This window comes from Polypterus senegalus, chromosome 13, assembly GCF_016835505.1.
Source record: "Polypterus senegalus isolate Bchr_013 chromosome 13, ASM1683550v1, whole genome shotgun sequence".
Taxonomy (NCBI): Eukaryota; Metazoa; Chordata; class Cladistia; order Polypteriformes; family Polypteridae; genus Polypterus; species Polypterus senegalus.
The window spans coordinates 44806540-44825928 of NC_053166.1; the positions used below are offsets into that span (position 1 = coordinate 44806540).

At 37.8% G+C, this 19389-nt stretch overlaps 1 protein-coding gene across 1 annotated transcript in view; it reads left to right on the plus strand.

Annotated features, from left to right (window-relative positions):
• Window positions 1-322: 322 nt before the first annotated feature.
• The window catches only part of LOC120543044 (glutaredoxin domain-containing cysteine-rich protein 2), a 28886-nt gene continuing 9819 nt past the window's right edge, over window positions 323-19389 (plus strand). The window contains exon 1 of the mRNA XM_039775876.1: window positions 323-692. Within this exon, the coding sequence (XP_039631810.1) occupies window positions 342-692 (351 nt within the window). The 5' untranslated portion in view covers window positions 323-341. The remainder of the gene's footprint in view (window positions 693-19389) is intronic.

The window sequence follows — 19389 nt, forward strand, 5'->3', positions numbered from 1 at the left end:
CATTCATCTGTTCATCTATTGATCTGTTTTCTCACTCCCTTAATTCATTTTAAGGTGCTAAGGGGGCCGGAGATCATAATTGTGCATTATTGTTGTTAAATGTTAGAGGTATTAATTACCAAGTAAAGAAATGAAAAGGTGCTTCCACTGTCATAAGCATATGCAAAGTACAAAAAAAAAAAATCATGAAATTCTAACTGTATGGCACCTGCTATTGCAAATTTGATCTGGATGCTAAATTATTTAAAGACAGGAGGTCATAAGACAGGTTCTAATTGTAAAATGATCATTTCAGACAAGAGACTGACTTCCCATTCAGACACAGACCATACAACTGTATCATGGATGAATTTCACCAAAAGCTTAATGAACGCTTTGACAGCAAGCCCAAAAAAGTACGGTTTAAAATCTCTTCGTCTTACAGTGGCCGTGTGCTAAAACAGGTTTATGAAGATGGCCAAGCGGTAGAAAGTCCACAGCAGGACTATCCGCACAGCTTTCTGCATGGAAAATTTCAGAGGCGAATTGACAGCGACCAATTTTTTAGCTTCGGGGAGATGCCCGATCAGGAAGTGTACACTCCCACTAGACTGACGGCCCAGAGGATCAATGTGTTTAAAGATGGGAATTCCTACAGCTTCAGCAATGGAGGTCACCCGCTGTTCAGCGACTTCACACCAGGAGATTCAAAGGTAAGTCATCAGAATAGCTGCCGACAGAACTGAGGAGGGGTAGCACGGTATGTTGGAGGTTAGCGCTTCTGCCTTGCAGGTTTAGTGTCCAGGGTTTGATTCCCTAACCTGGTTGCTGTTCATGTAGAGTTTGCAAGTTCTTCCAGTATTTACTTATTTGGAATGCAGTTTCTTCCAAATCCCAAAGACATGTCACATTACAGATCATTCTAAATTGTTACTTTCTGAGTATCATTGAGAGTTTGTGCCCATCAAGTGTAGGTTCATGCCTTGTGCCTAGTCCTGCCAAAATAGATTTGAATGACATGACTTTGAATTGAGATAAGCAGATTTGAGAATTTTATGTTATGTTATGCAGATTGTGTGAGCGAGAAGAATGTATATGCATACTAAAGCCTTTCAAGCCAAGCAAACTAATAGTGAGAATAATTTTAACTCTAAAAACTATTAATGGAGCTGATAAAACAGTGAATAAATGTTAATAATGTGTTAGATGACATAAAAGTAAAAAATGACTATTCTTTTCATTCTGATTAACAGCAATTGTTGGCTTTTCAATTTTTGCATCATCTTCTCAGAATTATCTCATAAACATCTGCTTTTCTTTAAAAATGACAAACAAGGGGACAATATTAAATGTAATTAGTTATACACAAGCAGCACTGTTTCTCTTAGTTAAATATAACCTTTATTTTAAATTGCACATTCATGACGCACACATATTTGTATATCTGGTCATGAATTTATTTCAAATAAATGTTTGAAGTCACCCAGCAAATGGTTTGGTTTATATATTTTTTATTTTAATTCAGTAGATCTATTGGAGATTGGCAAAATTTTTACCCATCAATTTAAACTCAACAGCCCATAATGACAAAGTAAAAGCATGCTTTAAGAAACATTTGCAAATTTATTAAATATAAAAAACTGAAATATCTTCTTTATAGAAGTATTCAGACCTTTAATTCAGTACTTCCTAGATGCCCCTTTGGCAGCCATTACAGCTGCAATAAGTCTCAATAAGTTTGCACACCTGGATTTAGGCAGTTTATCCCATTGTTCCTGGCAGGTCCTTTCAGGCTCCGTTAGATTGGATGGGAAGTGTCTGTAAACTGCCATCATCAGGTCTCTCCAAAGATGTTCTATTGTGTTTAGGGCTGGGGTATGGCTGGACCACATAAGGAAAGTCTTGCTGAATGCTTTGGGTCATTGTTGTGCTGATCGTTTACTCGTCACCCTTGTCTGCATTTGCATACATTCTGGAGCAGGTTTTCTTCAGGGACCACTCTGTATTTGGCTGCATTCATCCTTCCCTCTATTCTGACCAGTCTCCCTGTTGCTGTCATTGAGAAGAATTCCCATAACAAGATGTTGCCACCACGATATATTGCCATAAAGATGGTATTAAGCAGGTGATGAGCAGTGCCTGGTTTTCGACAGATGTAGTGCTTGGAGTTCTGCCCAAAGAGTTCAATTTTTGTCTTATCAGACGAGAGTATCTTTTCCTCATGCTCTTATAGTGCTTTATACTGTCACTCTATCATAAATCCCTGATTGACGGAGTGCTGCTGAGATGGTTGTTCTCCTAACAGGTTTTCCCATTTCAGCAGTGGACTTCTAAAGTGCTGTTCGAGGTACATTTTGGGTTCTTGGTCACCTTCCTCCCCAAGGCCCCTTCTTGCCTAGTTAGTCAGTTTAACTGAATGGCCAACTCGAGAAAGAGTCCAGGTGATTCCAAACGTCTTCTTCTATTTCACAATTATTGAGGCTACTGTGTTCCTGGGACCACTCAAAGCTTTAGAAATAGCTTTATTCCCTTGCCCTGATCTATGCCTTACCACAATTCGATCATGGAGGTGTACAGAGAGTACCTTCGACTTCTTGGTTTTTCTCCTGACATGCAGTGTGAATTGTGGACCTTATATACACAGGTGTGTGCCTTTCTAAACTATCTCCAGTACATTCAGTTTACTAGAGGTGGACTCCAATCAAGTTCTAGGAATATCTGAAGGATAATTAAAGCAAACAGGGTGCACCTGACCACAATTTGGAGTACCACACCGATGAGTCTGAACACTTCTATAAATGAGAGATTTCAGTTTCTCATTTTTAACAAATTTACAAACCTTTCTGAAAACATTTTTTCACTTTGCCATTATGGATTACTGAATGCAGATTGATAGGCATACATGGTAAAGTTATCTATTTAAACCTAAATCTACAACACAATAAAAGTGAAGGTGTCAGAAAACTTTTCTGAATTCAGCAAACATGCGCTGGTTATCCAATTATCCTAAAATTATTATTTAATTTAATGTACAAAAATTAAAAATAAATCTTTACACAATAAAATGCACAGAATGTGAAAGGATCTTAATACTTTCTGAAACCACTGTGTATCTTCTTTTTCTTTCAACTGCTTCCGTTAGGGGTTGCCTCAGCAGATCATCTTTTTCCATATCTTCCTGTCCTTGTCATCTTGCTCTGTTACACCATCACCTGCATGTCCTCTCTCACCACATCCATAAATCTTCTCTTAGGCTTTCCTCTTTTGCTCTTACCTGGCAGCTCTATCATTAGCAACCTTCTCCCAATATACCCAACATCTCTCCTCTGCACATGTCCAAACCAACGCAATCTCGCCTCTCTGATTTTGTCTTAAAACCATCTAACCTGAGCTGACCCTCTAATGTACTTGTTTCTAATCCTGTCCATCCTCGTCACACCCAATACAAACCTTAGCATGTTTAACTCTGCCACCTCCAGCTCTGTCTCCTGCTTTCTGGTCAGTGCCACCATCTCCAACCCATATAACAGTTTGTCTCAGTATCATCCTGTAGACCTTCCATTTCACTCTTACTGATACGCGTCTGTCACAAGTCACTCCTGACACTCTTCTCTACCCATTCCACCCTGCCTGCACTCTCTTCTTCACTTCTCTTCCACAATCCCCATTACTCTGTACTGTTGATCCCAAGTATGTAAAGTCATACCATTTGGTACAGGGTTTGTAAATGTGATCACTTTTCTGATGCGCCATATGTTAGATAACAGAGACACAGCAACCGAATGGACATACAGACACTTGTCCTTTTAATATATACAGAATATATATATATATATATATATACACACATATATGAGGGATGTTCAAAAAGTTAAACTATTTATAAAGAATTTCAAAAACAAATGACATCACTTTTCTACATAGTCACCTTCCTTTGCAATGCAATTTTCCTAGCGTCGTACCAAAATTTTAAAGCCAGAAGCAAAAAATGATTTTGGTTGAGCGTGTAGCCACTGATGCACAGCTGCTTTCACATCGTTTCTCGTGGTCGTAGTTCTGCATCTGTCACGATAGAACAGCCATTTTCGAACATTTCAATCCACTCATAGACAACTCTATGATAGAGAACTTTATCCCCATACTGAGCACTCATGCAGAGATTGATTTTGTGCTCCCAGCACACCTTCAGCTCACAAAAAGCATATGACATAACATCTTCACCACATCAGCCATCTTCACCACAGGGTGACAACTCTTATACTAAACTGCAAGGGCAGGTGGCTTGCCAGACAGAACTCACATGACACTCTCAGACACGACCAATTACTACTCCTCCCGCCTTCACCATTTCCAACGAAAATATAAAAGTACGGGAACTTCTTGAACAACCTTTGTGTGTATATACTGTATATATGAAGACAGAGAAACAATAAATCAATAAATCTTTCAAAGTATAAAGTACATATATACTGTACATATGCATATATACAGTGTTCTCCATTTTGTTTGGAATAAAGACACATGTTTTCTTGATTTACCCCTCTGTTCCACAGTTTAAAATTACAAATCAAACAATGTGCATTGCACATTGCAGACTTTAATTGAGGCGTATTTGCATACCCTTCAGTTACATCATGTTGAAATTTCAACACTTTTTCTACCTGGTCCCTCCAACTGAACTGCTTGCAGCAATGCCAACTGCTGTAGCGCCAAATGCCACCTGTGTATTAAAAAGACCCTCAAATGAATATGATCATTTAATTACTAGTGAGAGTAGATAGATAGCTAGATAGCTAGATAGATAGATAGATAGATAGATAGATAGATAGATAGATAGATAGATAGATAGATAGATAGATAGAACCATATTTATTTGTCTCCAGTAGGAAATTTGGCTTTTTATAGAAGCTCTTTAAATAAATAAAACAAGGTCAGAAACAAAAACCACACAGCTTCTATAAATGATCTCAACCTGCTTCTCTTTGTAATCAGGCAGAATAGTGGAACAACATTGCCAAGTTTTACAATAACCACAATTGTCCTTTCTGACAAGTTGGAACTAGGGATAAACTTCTTTATGATGTGACACCTTATTGAAGTGTAAACTCTTGTGGTCTAAGGGTTGTTTGTTTTAGCACTTGGTGACTGGAAACTAAAGAGGTTATTTTTGCTTTTTGCTATTTAAGGGGCCTCAGGAGCTTCTGGATTTCATAGGCCAAAGTCGCAAAAGTATTACATCAAAGCTTGCTTGCTTGTAGAAAACTGAAAGAAAAAATGGCCTTATAGGTACGAAAGAAAACACATATTAAATATTTATTAAGCTGGATGCACACAGTAATTAAATAATGAGTTGAATTATGCTTGTAAGCTTCAGGGAAGCCATTACATTCAAGTCCCAGTGTTATCTTACCTCATCATTAATAGACAAGACGACAACTTACAATTGTCAGTAGTGCATTGCAATTAATTAATTGGTGTAACTGGCATGAGGAAAGCTTGCTACTGCTTTATGAAGAGTCATATTAAAAGTGACAAATGGCAAATAAATCAAAAACTGTTAAGCCTGAAGTTAATGTATACATTTATGTATTTCATACACGTATCTATTCTTCCTTGTGTAGTTGCCGTTTGTACAGCATGTCTTAGTCAAAGTAAGAGTTACTTGAGTGATTGTCTATGCATTGAAATGCTCAACATTTAGTTCATAAAAACTAATCTGCTGCTTATTTGCTTTGTATTCTATAGGGTGAACTGCAGTAATCACATTTAACATATAAGAACACATTTTATATATGAAACCATCACTGATCAAGAGACACACATATTGGTAAAAATTAAAGGTGTCTTTATAAAATAAAACACTACAAGGTGGTACGATTGGTGAAGCAATGAAGTAACACATGATAAAGACTGAACAGTAAAAGTGTTGTGTTTCTAACTTATTTTTAAGGACAGAATTACATTTTTTCCCCTTGCCTGCCAAAACGTATAAACTCTGTCAGCAGAGTGTAGGCTTACCAGATGCAATGGTATTTCCTTTTTTCCTTTATTTCTAGAGGGGGTAGCTAATCTGCGTAGCCTTTCCAAAATCTCATTTCTTCATCTCCAGAGTTTGCTTTTTCTCAATATCTTTCCACAGTTACCTGTTAGCCTTTCCCTTTAAAGAAGAGTTGTTCTCATCTTCCTGAGTTTACTTGACTGTAGCAGGGTTTCGCCATTCAGTAATTTTATCAGAAATATTATTGAGTCACTTGCAGAGTTAGAGCAAACCTCCAAAACCACAACAGCCTCTAGTGTCCACTGGTGGTCTACATCAATGAAGGCCCCTAGGGGTTCTTCTCTCTCATTGGGAAGTACAACACAATGGCTCCTTCTCTAAATTTTGTGTCTTAGAGGAATACAACTTGACATCAATGAAGGGTCCCAAGACAATATCACTAAACTCAATGTCTGGGCCATTGAGAGTTACATCCCTCTATCAGAAGTAACCTACAAAACTGGATTTCTAATGGGTGAACCGGCAGGAGACAAAGAGTATTGATACAGTAAGAGGAGAATGCTCCACATGGAGCAAGGTCTTCAGTGGAATCCCTTAGGGGTCTGTCCTTGGACCATGACTTTTCCTGATTTATATTAATGACATTGATTCTGGTATAGTAAGTAAACTTATCAAAATCGTGGATGACACTAAATTGGAAGGATGGCAGACTCTGGGCAAAAAGAATTCAAAAAGGCCTTCAGAACTGGATGAACAACTAGAAAATGCAGTTTAATGTAGAAAAATGCAAAGTGCTACACGTGGGCAAAAGGAACATCTATATATATATATATATATAAAAAATCCAATGTCTGTCTGTCTCTTTCTCTGTCTGCTTTTCACGAAAGAACTACTTAACGGATTTAGATCAGGATTTTTTTCTATAATATGCTTAAACATTCCGGTTGATTTTTCAACTTTCTTCATTGCACTATGTATCATAGTTTACTTGCGGTATCAATTTATTTGTGCGAATCCAAGAGATATGCAGCGGTCTGAGGGGAGGGGAGTGGAGCCCTCCTTACTCATACGCCAGCCTCGGGGCGTACCTTACCTCTGCTTAGCTGGCGAATGAGAGAACTACTTATTGGATTTAGATCGTTTTTTTTCTAAAATTCAGGTTGATTTTGCGACTTCTTACATTGTGCTAAGAATTATAGTTCGCTTGCAGGAGTGATATGTTTGCGCAAATCCGAGACAGAGGCTGTGGGCCAAGAGGAAGGGGAAGCGTGATGTCAGGTGTAGGGAGCCGAGCAGGGCCCTCCTCGCTGTCCTGATTCACTACTATGTGGGCGGAGCCATGGGGGACAGCTAGTCAATTGTAAATACAAGATAGGAGACACTGTCATATAGGAAAAAAATGTAGGGCTTTATGTTGACATAAAGTTTTCATCACTTTAGCAAGTGATTAGAAAGGCAAATAAAATGTTAGGATATTTCATAAAAACTTGAATATAAGTCAAGGGATGTTATGCTTAAACTATATAATGCACTAGTAAGACTGAATCTGGAGTACTGTGTGCAGTTCTGGTCACCACTCTGCAAAAAAAGACATACCAACACTTGAAGCTGGGCAGAGGAGAGCAACCAGGTGCATTCCAGAACTATAGGACATGTCCTATTCTGATAGACTCAGAGAATTAAACCCATTTATTCTTGAGCAGAAGAGACTATGTGGGGCCCTAATCCAGGTATTTAACATTTTCAAAGGCACTGATAAAGTAGAACCAGCAACATTCTTTTCAGCTTAGTGGTGAAGCACTCACTTGAAGACAATAGAGGAAATTAAGGGGAAGTGCATTTATGACCAAAGGCAGGAAGCACTTCTTTATGCAAAGAGCTGTGGGACTCTGGAACAAGTTACTGAAGCAGAAACCTTGACAAACTTTAAGAGGAATCTGGATAAGATATTGGGACGGCCTAGCTATTAGCTAAGCAAATGGGCATGAGAAACTGAATGGTTTCCTCTTGTTTGTCTAATGTTTCTTATCTACTCTCTGTTCAAGTAGCTTCCCTTATAATACACATTTTGCTGGCTTTAGGTATGCAGGCAGGCAGGCAGTCCACTCACTCTGTTGCAGCTGTCCCACTCTTAGTCTGCTAGTAGGGGTGTGTGGTGTTATGGGTCCACAGCTCGTGAGCAAAAGCCATTCATTTTAAATAAATGATCGCGGCTTAGCGAGGGGACGTTGGGCCATAGTGGACCGCGGGATGATCCGTAGGGTGGGCGTTTCTCACCTAGTGCACAGGTGAGGAACTGCCCACATTCGTGATTGTCCCGTGGCTAATGCTGCAGCTGCTGTGGCCCTCGTCATTTTAAAAAGAAGCGCGAGTCGGTTTTAGAAGGGGATGAAAAAGAAGAACGAGATGAGGAGAAAGAAAAAAGAACAAGATCAGAAAAAGGAAAGAAAGGAAAAGAAGACGGAGGTTGTAAGGAGCGAGTGAGGAAGCAGGCGGTGCAGGAGATAGACGGACACGCAGAGCATGTGGTGAGCGCGCGTACGAGCGCTCGTGGGCAGCTGCGAGGAAGCTGGGTGTTAGGCCGACACCCAGGCGTTTAAGTTGATGTTGCTCCCGCTGAGCGACCATGTAGCAGGAGTGACCAGAGGAAAGCGACGAGCCGCAGAGGGCCATGGAAAGGCAGCGGTAGTCGGGAGGCTTGGTGGTGGAGTCCCCAATGTGTGCGTCCTGGCCATTGGTGGAAACTAAGACTCGGGGACTGGGATGAGTGCCAGACCGAAGCCAGGGATCGGGAGGTCTCCAGTCTCGTGTGTGTGTGTGTGTAGAAGAGGGCAGCTGCAGAGAACGTCTTGCCTGCTGCTAAGCCCTAACAGGATAAGCAGGTGAGACGCTACCAGAAAAGCACTGGGCTTGTTGTTTTAAGAACTGCTTCCTAAAGATGATTTTAACCTCTGGTTTTTAAGGATTGTGTTTTTCTATTGGTTTTAACCTCCACCTTTTATTGGATTATTTATTGAAGAAAGAACTGCACTTTATATGGAACACTATTTTGTTTTTGATTGTTTCTTTTAAATAAAAGCACTGTTTCACTTTTTGCACCACCCCTTGCTCAATTATTGCCTTCACTGACTAGCTCACTCGGTTACGTTATCGACGGTGTTGGGTTCAAGTGCTTCCAAATCAGATGGGAGTGTGGAGCCAGAACCCACATCGTCACAGGGTGGCCTACGCTCTGTTTCTGTCACCAAAAGTAGATTACAGTTCACTTTAAGCGAACCAAATCTTTATAGAATGCCTTTATATGTGAAAAATTTAAACTACCCATATCTTCACATTTGGAAGTAACATGGAGTCAATGTTGTCAGAGGGTTCAGTTCTAGTACCTTCTGTTGGGCTGTTTTTGGAAGTGAAACCACTGACGCATTTTATAGTTTCCTTTTCTTTACCCAGAACACATAACTGCAGAATTAAGTACTAGGCAGTGGACAACCCTGGAAACACTGAAGTCCAGTTCATCACAGAGTACTGTCACACACACAACCACAACTAGTGAAGACAGTGCTGGTAAACAACTTGATCTGCATGTCTTGAAATTATTTTACAGAGATGCATACATACAAAAACTTACACGAACATGGAAAGTCTGCAGAGATAGGGATTGGGATAGGAACTGAATCCAGGTCTCTGCCACTGTGAGGTAGCAGTTTTAACAACCATTCCACAGAGGCATCTGAAAGACAACCAGAGACAAATAATTTATATACAAGTAGAATAGTGAACATTCCATTTGGACAAAACATCCATTCATTTTCAGGTGATTGCATTACCAGGTGAGCAGTGAGCACACATACTGTGTAGAAGCAAAGGTCTGTGATACGGTTTGCATATTTGTAGCTAGAAATCCACAAGGTAGAAAATGAATCACGTAGCTTAAAATAGCTTTTTATTCCTAAGCTTTCGACTCCTATCAGGAGTCATCATCAGAGGAAAATGATTAGAAATACAGGAATGCAAACCAATATATAGCAAATGAGGAGGGGAGGGTAGGTTGACATGGGGGATTAATGAGGTGGGGTTCGGATGTGTTGGTCATCAAGTCTTATGTATTATGTGTGTGTTTCTTCATTTTTTTTTTGTATATTGCGTACACACAAGTAGAAAATGTTTTGATAATTCATAAGATAGAAAATGCTGGCATGATGTGACGGTAAGGTGTATTTGAAGACTTAACTGTTCTGAAAGTGGTTACATTTTTAATTTTCTGTATTTATTACATCAAAGACAGAGATATCATATTTTTGTTTATTAAATGGTTTTGTAACAATGCATCATACACGACAATAACACTGATAATAGAATGTAATTACATATATTAGTAGATTACATAAAATAATGTCTGTAATAGTGTTTTACAATATCATACAGTGTAGTTATTGTTAGTTTGGTACCGTTATCTAAGTTGGCTTACAACATCTGAGACACAATTGGTTGCATTTCTTTTGTGTGTTTCTGGATGGAGCACAGGCAGGTGCTGTAACTTTCTCATGATCATATAGTGTCAGTAGCAGGATTTGTATCCACAGCCTCCAAAGTGTTAACCACTGCATCATTAACACAGAAAAACTAAGCTCAGATATAAATATGAAGTCTCAAATATCTTTCAAAGACACTATATTCTAACTCAAGCGATTTAAAAATGATATCAATTAATGTACTGTTGTTAGTTGTTGGTTGTGAAGAGTCTATTTCTAGCTGTTAATTATATTCTTTAAACTGTAAGATTATACAAGAAATACCCAATAAAGAGGTAAAAATCTATGCTGAAGTCTATCCACACGCTGTGATGGTGAGTTCCTGCTGGCAAATCAATAAATTGGATCATAGATCTGTTTTGCTCTTAGGCAGTGGCTTTTAGAAGTGTAAAACAGTAAAATATATAAATTGAAATAACCTCCCTCAAGATAAATTTAACAATTAAATTATTCATTAATTGAGATGACATATACAAATTCTTTGTTTTAAGACTATTATAACAACTCAGCAACACTTTTTAAATGCATTTTTTTGAAATATCAAAAATTTGTACAGTGTGCTTTATTCACGATATCTCAATTAGCATTATTAGAAAAATAGGTGAACCAAATATTATCAAGACTGATCCCATGAGAGCTGAGTTGTTTCATGCAGTCAGACTGACAAACATGAATACCACAAATTGTGAATACTCCCAAAAAGCCCTGCAATCATGTTAGAAGAAAATTACAGAAATGAAACCTGCAATTGGAATAGGCAGACTGAAAATCATTTTTGTATTGAGTATTTTTTCTTTATTTTGCTGGTTTGGAATTAATTTTTATTTCTTTTCCATCTTATATTCTTCTCATCCTGTTCATGATGACATGCTTTAGTACCAGCATAGCATTTGTTTCTACAGGTGTTTTTCCAATGCGGACCAGTGCATCTAAACGTATATCACTATGTGATAGAGTACAGTAGATATTAGGTTATTTAAGAGCAAAGGGGCTTCCAATATCATTCACATGATCTTTACGATTGTATTACTGTGAGATGAATGGAACACACAGAGTTCATTATTGGATTGGTCTACTCTTGCACCATAAGCTTAACACACGCACATACACACACAAACTCTATCCACTTAAGAACAGTTACGGGAGATGCCTACCATTCCTGTCACTCCTCACTACTCCACATAGACAGTTTGAGTGTTGCCTACAATGCCTCTATAACTCTTCAGTCCTCCACATACAGACTCATTCCCTTTGGTGTGAACAGCATATGGGTATACCTGGAGTGGAAAACCATCAAAACTCCAACTAGAAGCCGAAAGGGCCAAGAAAAATATTTATAAAATGAAAGGTTTATGTTTAACAAAGGTTGTACAAGCCCCAAAGCTCCGAAGAACACAAAGGAATTGCCTGAATAGCAAGGTAATACACAGCAAACAAAGTTCTGAAACAGATTGCAGAAGCAAGGTCAAAAATAGGGCAGAGGTTCAAAAAATCAATACTCAAAGTCCCAAAATTAAATCCAAAGATGAAGTTAAGAAACAAAGCACAGGGTTGGAAATTCAGAAAAAAACAAGCAATAGCAATAGCACGGAAACTCACAAAAACTCTCCACTCCCTAGCACGTTCAATGAACCGCAAGGAACCTTGGAAGATCCCCTCATAAATAGGGTGGAGGACTGTTCTCTGCAGTGATTGACATGTGGTCTTGGCCCTTGGGGAGCCACCCACAAAGCACATGGGACATAACAAAGGTCATTCCTCTTTACCAATCCACACATAGAAAAATGTATATAATAAATAAAATGAACATTAATATGAATAAATGGTATAAAATTAAACAAAACAAACAAGAGATAAAACTTTGAACATCAGCCAGGGGGAAAATGCTGGATGAACCATAACAACGACAATACATGAAGGATGACACATCTTTTGGTTACATGCCATTTAACAACCAGCCAACTAAGCAAACTCCTGTCAATCATGAATAATCCACTACATCCACTTAACAGTGTCATCTCCAGGCAGAGGAGTAGCTTCAGTGACAGACTTTTGTCACCGTCCTGCTCCACTGACAGACTGAGGAGATCGTTCCTCCCCCACACTATGCGACTCTTCAATTCCACCCGGGGGAGTAAATGCGAACATTAATTTTATTTTAATTTTTTTCATTTTATTACTATTTAATTTAATATTGTTTCTTTGTATCAGTATACTGCTGCTGGATTATGTGAATTTCCCCTTGGGATTAATAAAGTATCTATCTATCTATCTATCATCTATATTTTAGATATACTGTTTGTTCTTCTATTGGAAATGATAACTGAGTAATAAAAGAATAGTGGCATTCTCCACTACATCAGGTGCGCTGTATTTACTTTATTGCCTCAGTCGCTCTACATATGAAGTCAAAGTATCAAAATCTAAAAGCAACCTAGTATTTATTAAAATAAAATCATACCAGTAAAACAAAATATAATATAAAATATAAACAGATAACAAAGTCTAGATGTGTATAGTGTTAGAAAGCTTATTGAAGATTAGCAGCAATGTCAAAGTTGAATGTTGTCCTGGATGGTTTTTAGTTGTAACAGTCAGGCTGGCTCCTCATTAGTTGCGTTCTCCAATATCCAGATAATATGGTACAGTATCTCTTTCACTGACATATCTCAGTCTCTGACATCATATTCTAGTCTCTCGGACGGGCCATTGTTCATGCCAAAAATCTTCATGGCGTTCTGGATCTTGAGATATTAAACACATATGATTGGCTAGCTATTCTGGTAATGGATATCTGTGCGTAAAAGGTTTGATCCTCTTTCATTTAGTATTAAATTGTGAATTGCTTGATCATTTTAAACTAAGAGCACCAGAATTTGCTTTGATAACAAGAAAGAAATAATGTACAGATGTAGTTAGATAAATAAGAAAGAATGCACAAATGCATTACAGTCATAAATTATTGGTCACAGAACAAATACAGATGTAGTTACCTAAATTGCCTTCAAGAGTTCTTTAAAGTCCATCACAGTCTATTACAACAAAAACTGATTTCAACTTGTTCTAATGTAGTGTCTGTAGTTCCAAAATTATGATTTTATTGGTTCAGAACAATGACAAATAAAGGAAAGACTGTTCACATTTCCTAAAAGCAACATTTATTTCATTATTTTCAGAATGTAACTTTTGTGTCTTTTTTAAAACATAATTTGGAGTTTTAATTTGTCCTCTGAACAAAAGGTCTCCAAACCATTTTTATTGCCACTACTGTAATGTTTCAACTTTCCTGTTAGTGATTCCAAACGTCTGCTACTTGATTCACTGTCAGTAACTACCAGTTGTTTTCTGAATCAGCATACTTGTTTATCATGTCTGATGGGTCAGATCCCATGCTTTGATTTCCTAGAGTGGCATATTGCTATTTTAGGTGCTTGAAATAAAAGATAATAGATATGCATAGCTTGAGCGCATTGCACTTTAATTCACAGCCATACTTTCCATATAATAACTAAAGCCAGAGCAAACATATTAAATTTTGCTTAGCGGCTGCTTTGAGTGCATTGCATTTCAATTCAAGACAATGCATTAATCGTGTCAAAATTGTATTTAATTAAATGATCAAAAGGTTGGTGCAACAGTTGGGGTATGAGGCATTCTACTTGTAAACATTTCTGCGTCATGGCGGCAAACGTAAATTTCGTCAGTGTGGGGTCATTAACCAAAATGGTGGGAAGTGTTTTTTATACTGAAATAAGTTTACTCTTATGTTCAGTTGTGTTACACTTGCATTATATCATATTGTTCCATTCTTTGTCTGATAGTCTTGACAGATATGTCAGTATATTTAGCAATAGTCAGTACTGTCACCTCCATCGGCAGGTTTTTACAAACTCATATTTAAGGGATTATTAGTGTACAAATCCTCCAGTTGATAATTGACCTAGTCGTATTCGGCAGCTCTTTAGGACATTAGCTCTTGAATACATTCTAAGGATGTTACTGTAGCAAGTAGGACATTTTTTCCAGTTGCTCCTTCTATTACACCAACTCTTTACAGATTGGAAAGATGGAAACATCTCATACCCAATTGGAACACCACATATCAAACTGTTGACGCCCCTTGACCCACATTTTGATGCTGATATGCTCATTTGATTACATTCAGTTTTGGCATAAGAAATGCATGGCCTTGAATTGAAATGCAATATGCTCAGAGAAGCAACTGAGCAAAATCAAATATGTTTGCTTTGCTTTTAGTTATGACATGTAACTTCTGGATATGATTTAAATGTATTGCATTTTAAACTGGCACGTAACTTGAGTGCCAATAAGGAGAAGCAATCGATTGCTCGGTTGATATGCAACACGTGCATGCAGTTAACATATTGAATTGCATTTCATTTTTGCACAAATAACCTTCCATAGTTTTGTATTACGTGTTAATGACCATTGTTGACTCATCCAGGTAGAATAATAATGAAGCTGATGATAGAATACAACCTACTGTGTCTCCAGCCTACTGTGGTTCAGAAGAAATGAGTCAGCTCTCCTCCTGCTAATACTGCTGATCCTGCTTGGTTGTATAAGTCCTTGATTAAATGTTTAATGTTTATTGGCATTTGGTAAGATTTCAATATTTCCCGTACACTCATAGCTAATGCTATAAAATGCTTTTTTAAAATCAATCAAACATTTTATAGTTTTTGGTCATGTTCAGTTGTTTTTTTAACTACCTTTTTTAGGTTAAATATCTGCTCAACTGTGAATCTCCCATCTCTGGCACTAACTTATTCTTCATTCACAAAACTGGCTATACATGTATCTAACTTTCTTTAAATGATTATGAGTAGTACTTTGCTTGCATGATTTATATGAGATATTGTATGATAAACTAAGCTTTCCATCAAATCTCCCTTCTTTGGAAGTAGATTTAAGAGGCCTTTTTACCCATTTTAATGGTGTATTGAGTGTCTGTCATATATTTGAGCAAAGATTAAGCATAACACCTATCATTACATCTCCACCAGAATACAAAAAAAAAAAATAAAAAATCAAAGAGTTCAATAACTAACAGAACTAACGAAATATAAAACAGTTATCAAAAAAGTCAATAGTAAAAGAATGACATAGTATAGAAGAGGAAAAAAAGCAAAACCATACAGTCACACAATTTACAAAATAATATTCAAAAAAACAAAAAAGAAAAGAAATTGTATTAAGTGGAATCGCAAAACCCTGGCTGTCCCATAAGAGTTTGATTATTTCTGAGTATTTGACCAATGTGATATTTGCTGGGAATGTAATCCCCTTCGCTGCAGTGGTCTTTTTCCCTCTGCTCATTTATAAAGTTTATCAGGGGTATCCAGAGGCCTGTTTTTACAGCATGCTGAAAAATGTTGAAATTGTACTTTTTCTTGTCTTAAACTCTAATCTGTATTTTAGAGGCAGTATCTGTCTCCAGGAGGATTCATTTATTGCAAACCCTTATTCTGACAAGCTTGTGAGCGCTGCAGTCACATTAACAAAATGCTGAGTCAAACTCTCTGCTTTCTGTGTCAGCTTCCAGCAAATTGTATTCCACTGGGCTAAACAACAATTGTGAGTTATAGTTTGATTTATTTTCGAATTGCTGTTATTTTATTGATATTTATGTGTTCCCTAAGCTGCTTTAGTGCTTAATTCCCAGTAGGATTAGCCCTTGTGTTTGTGTAGCTCAGGAAAAAGACTTATGCACAACACTTAGGAGGTGCGCCCTGTTGTTGGCATGCTATTTTTCACTTTAATTGTGAGATACTTACAGTATGTGCTTTTCATCCATTTATTTAAAATATACTGTATTATAATGAGAAGCATTAGACCTCATGGTGATGCAGTGGTTAGTTCTGCTACCTCAGAGCTCAATTCCTGGACCAGTCTCTGTCAATGTGGCGTCTGCATGTCCTCCCTGTGGGTTTTTCTGTGAGTATTCAAGTATCCTTCCCAGATCCCAGAGGTGTTCAGGTTATGTTAATAGGTTACTGCAAATATGGCACATGTAAGTGAATTTAATTTGGTCCATATGTGAACACAAGCAATTAAATGCTCAAACCCACCACCCACCCCTTGCGTAGCTAGGTCCTCCGCTCTACTTGAAACTGTTGAGAAAGTCTCCAACTTCCAAGATTCCTTAAAATGGATTAAACTGAACAAATGGCTGAATTAAATGATCTCCATAGAGGCAGCATTGTGACTATTGTGGACTAAACAACTGTAACTCTTGTTAGCATGCTGTAGATTCCTGGTGTGCACCCCAGTGGGCTGACTCAAGTAGTTATTCTCAGCTCTAACTCTTGATTATTACCTCTTCCAGCTGTTACAGATTAAAGTAGTAACTCTAGTGACCTTTAGAACATTGATGTATGGATGTTTAACTAGCAGGATGGCATAACCATTAGCGATTATGTCTTCTCTTGAGACCAGGGTTTAAACCACAAACTAGTCACTATGTGGAATATTCATAATCTCACCAAAATGTCACTGTGAGCTCTCCTCTTACTCACTAACCTTGAGTGTGGTAGCTGGATTAGATCTTTAATTTGCACAAGAATGAATGAATGTGAGTGTATGCTCCAGCATGCAACATCCATTTCAATGTCAGTGTTTATCATCTTTCTGATTCTGTCAGGTTAGGCTCCAACTTCTGTGACCATACAAACAGGTTCACAAAATGAGAAGCTTATTTCACATATCCATTCGTTTCCCATACCCATTTTTCATTTTTTCACTACCGCAAAATACTAAAATAGAGGGAAATGTGATGCCGTATCTGTACTGAACCTGTACCTATGCTGTGGTGAAAGTCAGAAAAATCCCAAACACATAATTTGAAATGCATTCTGGTGTGGCTCATGTCGACTGACACAGTTTTCTACACAGTGAGACCACCTGACAAAAGTCTCCACAGCAAAGGAAACCATACCTTGAGTGTAGAATGCTGCATAAAGCCCCACTGCCCTATGCCAGCAGCCTAAGCTGTACTGGTGGTGCAGATCCAGATGGGATAACAGAGAAGTGCATGAAAAAGTATCCAGAATACATAAAAAGTGCAAGACTAACATAGCACAGTGCTAGAGCCCTGAATTCCAATACACCATTTTTCATTCCCTTGTCCATCACCAGAATTCAACAGAGGTGGATATGCATGTCCCTGGGAAACAGAACACAGAAGGTGGGGTCATGGGTGGGGCCATGGGTGGCATGGGAACATGGTCTGGGCGGGGTGGAGAAATGGGATGTGGTGGGTTGGGTTCCAGGCCTTTATCTGACACATAAATGACTTCTGTGCCATCAGCTAAACACCCTTTAATTATTTAATCCCTCAGTTTCAGTCATATTCTACTTGGCATAATGACTGGATGTGTGTTTGGTGATTTTGTGGAGCAATTGTCACATTACACATACATTTTAGGAATCTTCTTCCTTATCTTACATAATGTACAGGAGCAAATTTAGTGACAGCAGTTTTGGAAGCGCTCACCTTTCATAGAGAGTAAATTTTGGGCATTTTTGATTATATCTTGAGAACTTGGAGTAAGAATCTTTGCAGGCAGGTTACATACAGTATATTGCCATAAAAGGGAAACCTCTTAAGCATCCATATTCACATTCATTTACAGCAAAATCATTAAATACAATGATGAGTTTGATGACACAAACAAATGACTAGCGACAAAAGAAATGCTACAAAGATCAAAGACTACCTGAAACAGAGTGGCATCTCCCCATGGAGAATGAGAGACTCATTTGTAGGACAAGATTTACTGGCATACCCTGACAAAAAAAATCTACTCTGTCTTTGAGAACTGGAGACGTGAAATGTTAAGACTGCCGGAGAATACAGGAGAGCAGCATCACTAGTAACTAATTTACGACAGCACCATTCTTTCAGTGTGCCTATTGCCCGAGGGTGTGTGACTCCAAGACTTATTAGGCACCTATGGATCCACAGAAAATGACATTTTGGACATCGTTAGCTATGATCCTTCTGAGACAGGCTTAGAGCACCATATTTGATTATAATATAGTTAAAACACAAAATAATATTTTACATATAAATATCTTTCCACAGACATTAGCAAGAAAAGTGGTATTCTTTGAACACACATCACCTTGTAGGCAAAAAACAAACACAATCCAGATGTTTCTATTTTTTTCAGCAACATGCATTTCTTAAATATGTTACATTTTAGAAAGTAGCTAAGGTTAGTGTTTTGATATGATATTCATTACATACGGTATCATGCTTGAGATAGATAGGTAGATAGATAGATAGATAGATAGATAGATAGATAGATAGATGAGATGAGATGTGATATGAGGTTTGCTGTAAAATAAATGAAATATGTTTTAAAGTTTGATAACAGCTTGTGAAAAATGTTAGTGGATCTGATATGGTCTGGTTTCCACTGTTCCTGCAAGAACATCAGAATTGGCACTCATGGGCTGTCATTCAACTTTTAGCTTTAAATGTAGCCTACAAAAACGTAAATCAATGGACATTAAGCTTGAAAGCTCACAATTTAACGTTTTAATCGTGGATTTAGGAAAGCTGTTTCCCTTAAAAATTTAAAGAATGACAGTTTTTTGAGAGTTTAAGCTCTCATGATTTTAAATAATAAAAGCACAATTCCTTCCTCATTCCCAAAAACATTTTTTTTATTCAAACAAGGTTTTGTACCTGCATATTCAACTTTGTAATGTCATAAGTAGAATTAAAGGTGACTGGCAGAAGGTGAATGACTGTATTGCAACTGCAATCATGATGGTCTCCCAGATAATATCCATCCATCCATCCATTTTCCAAACCGCTGAATCCGAACACAGGGTCACGGGGGTTTGCTG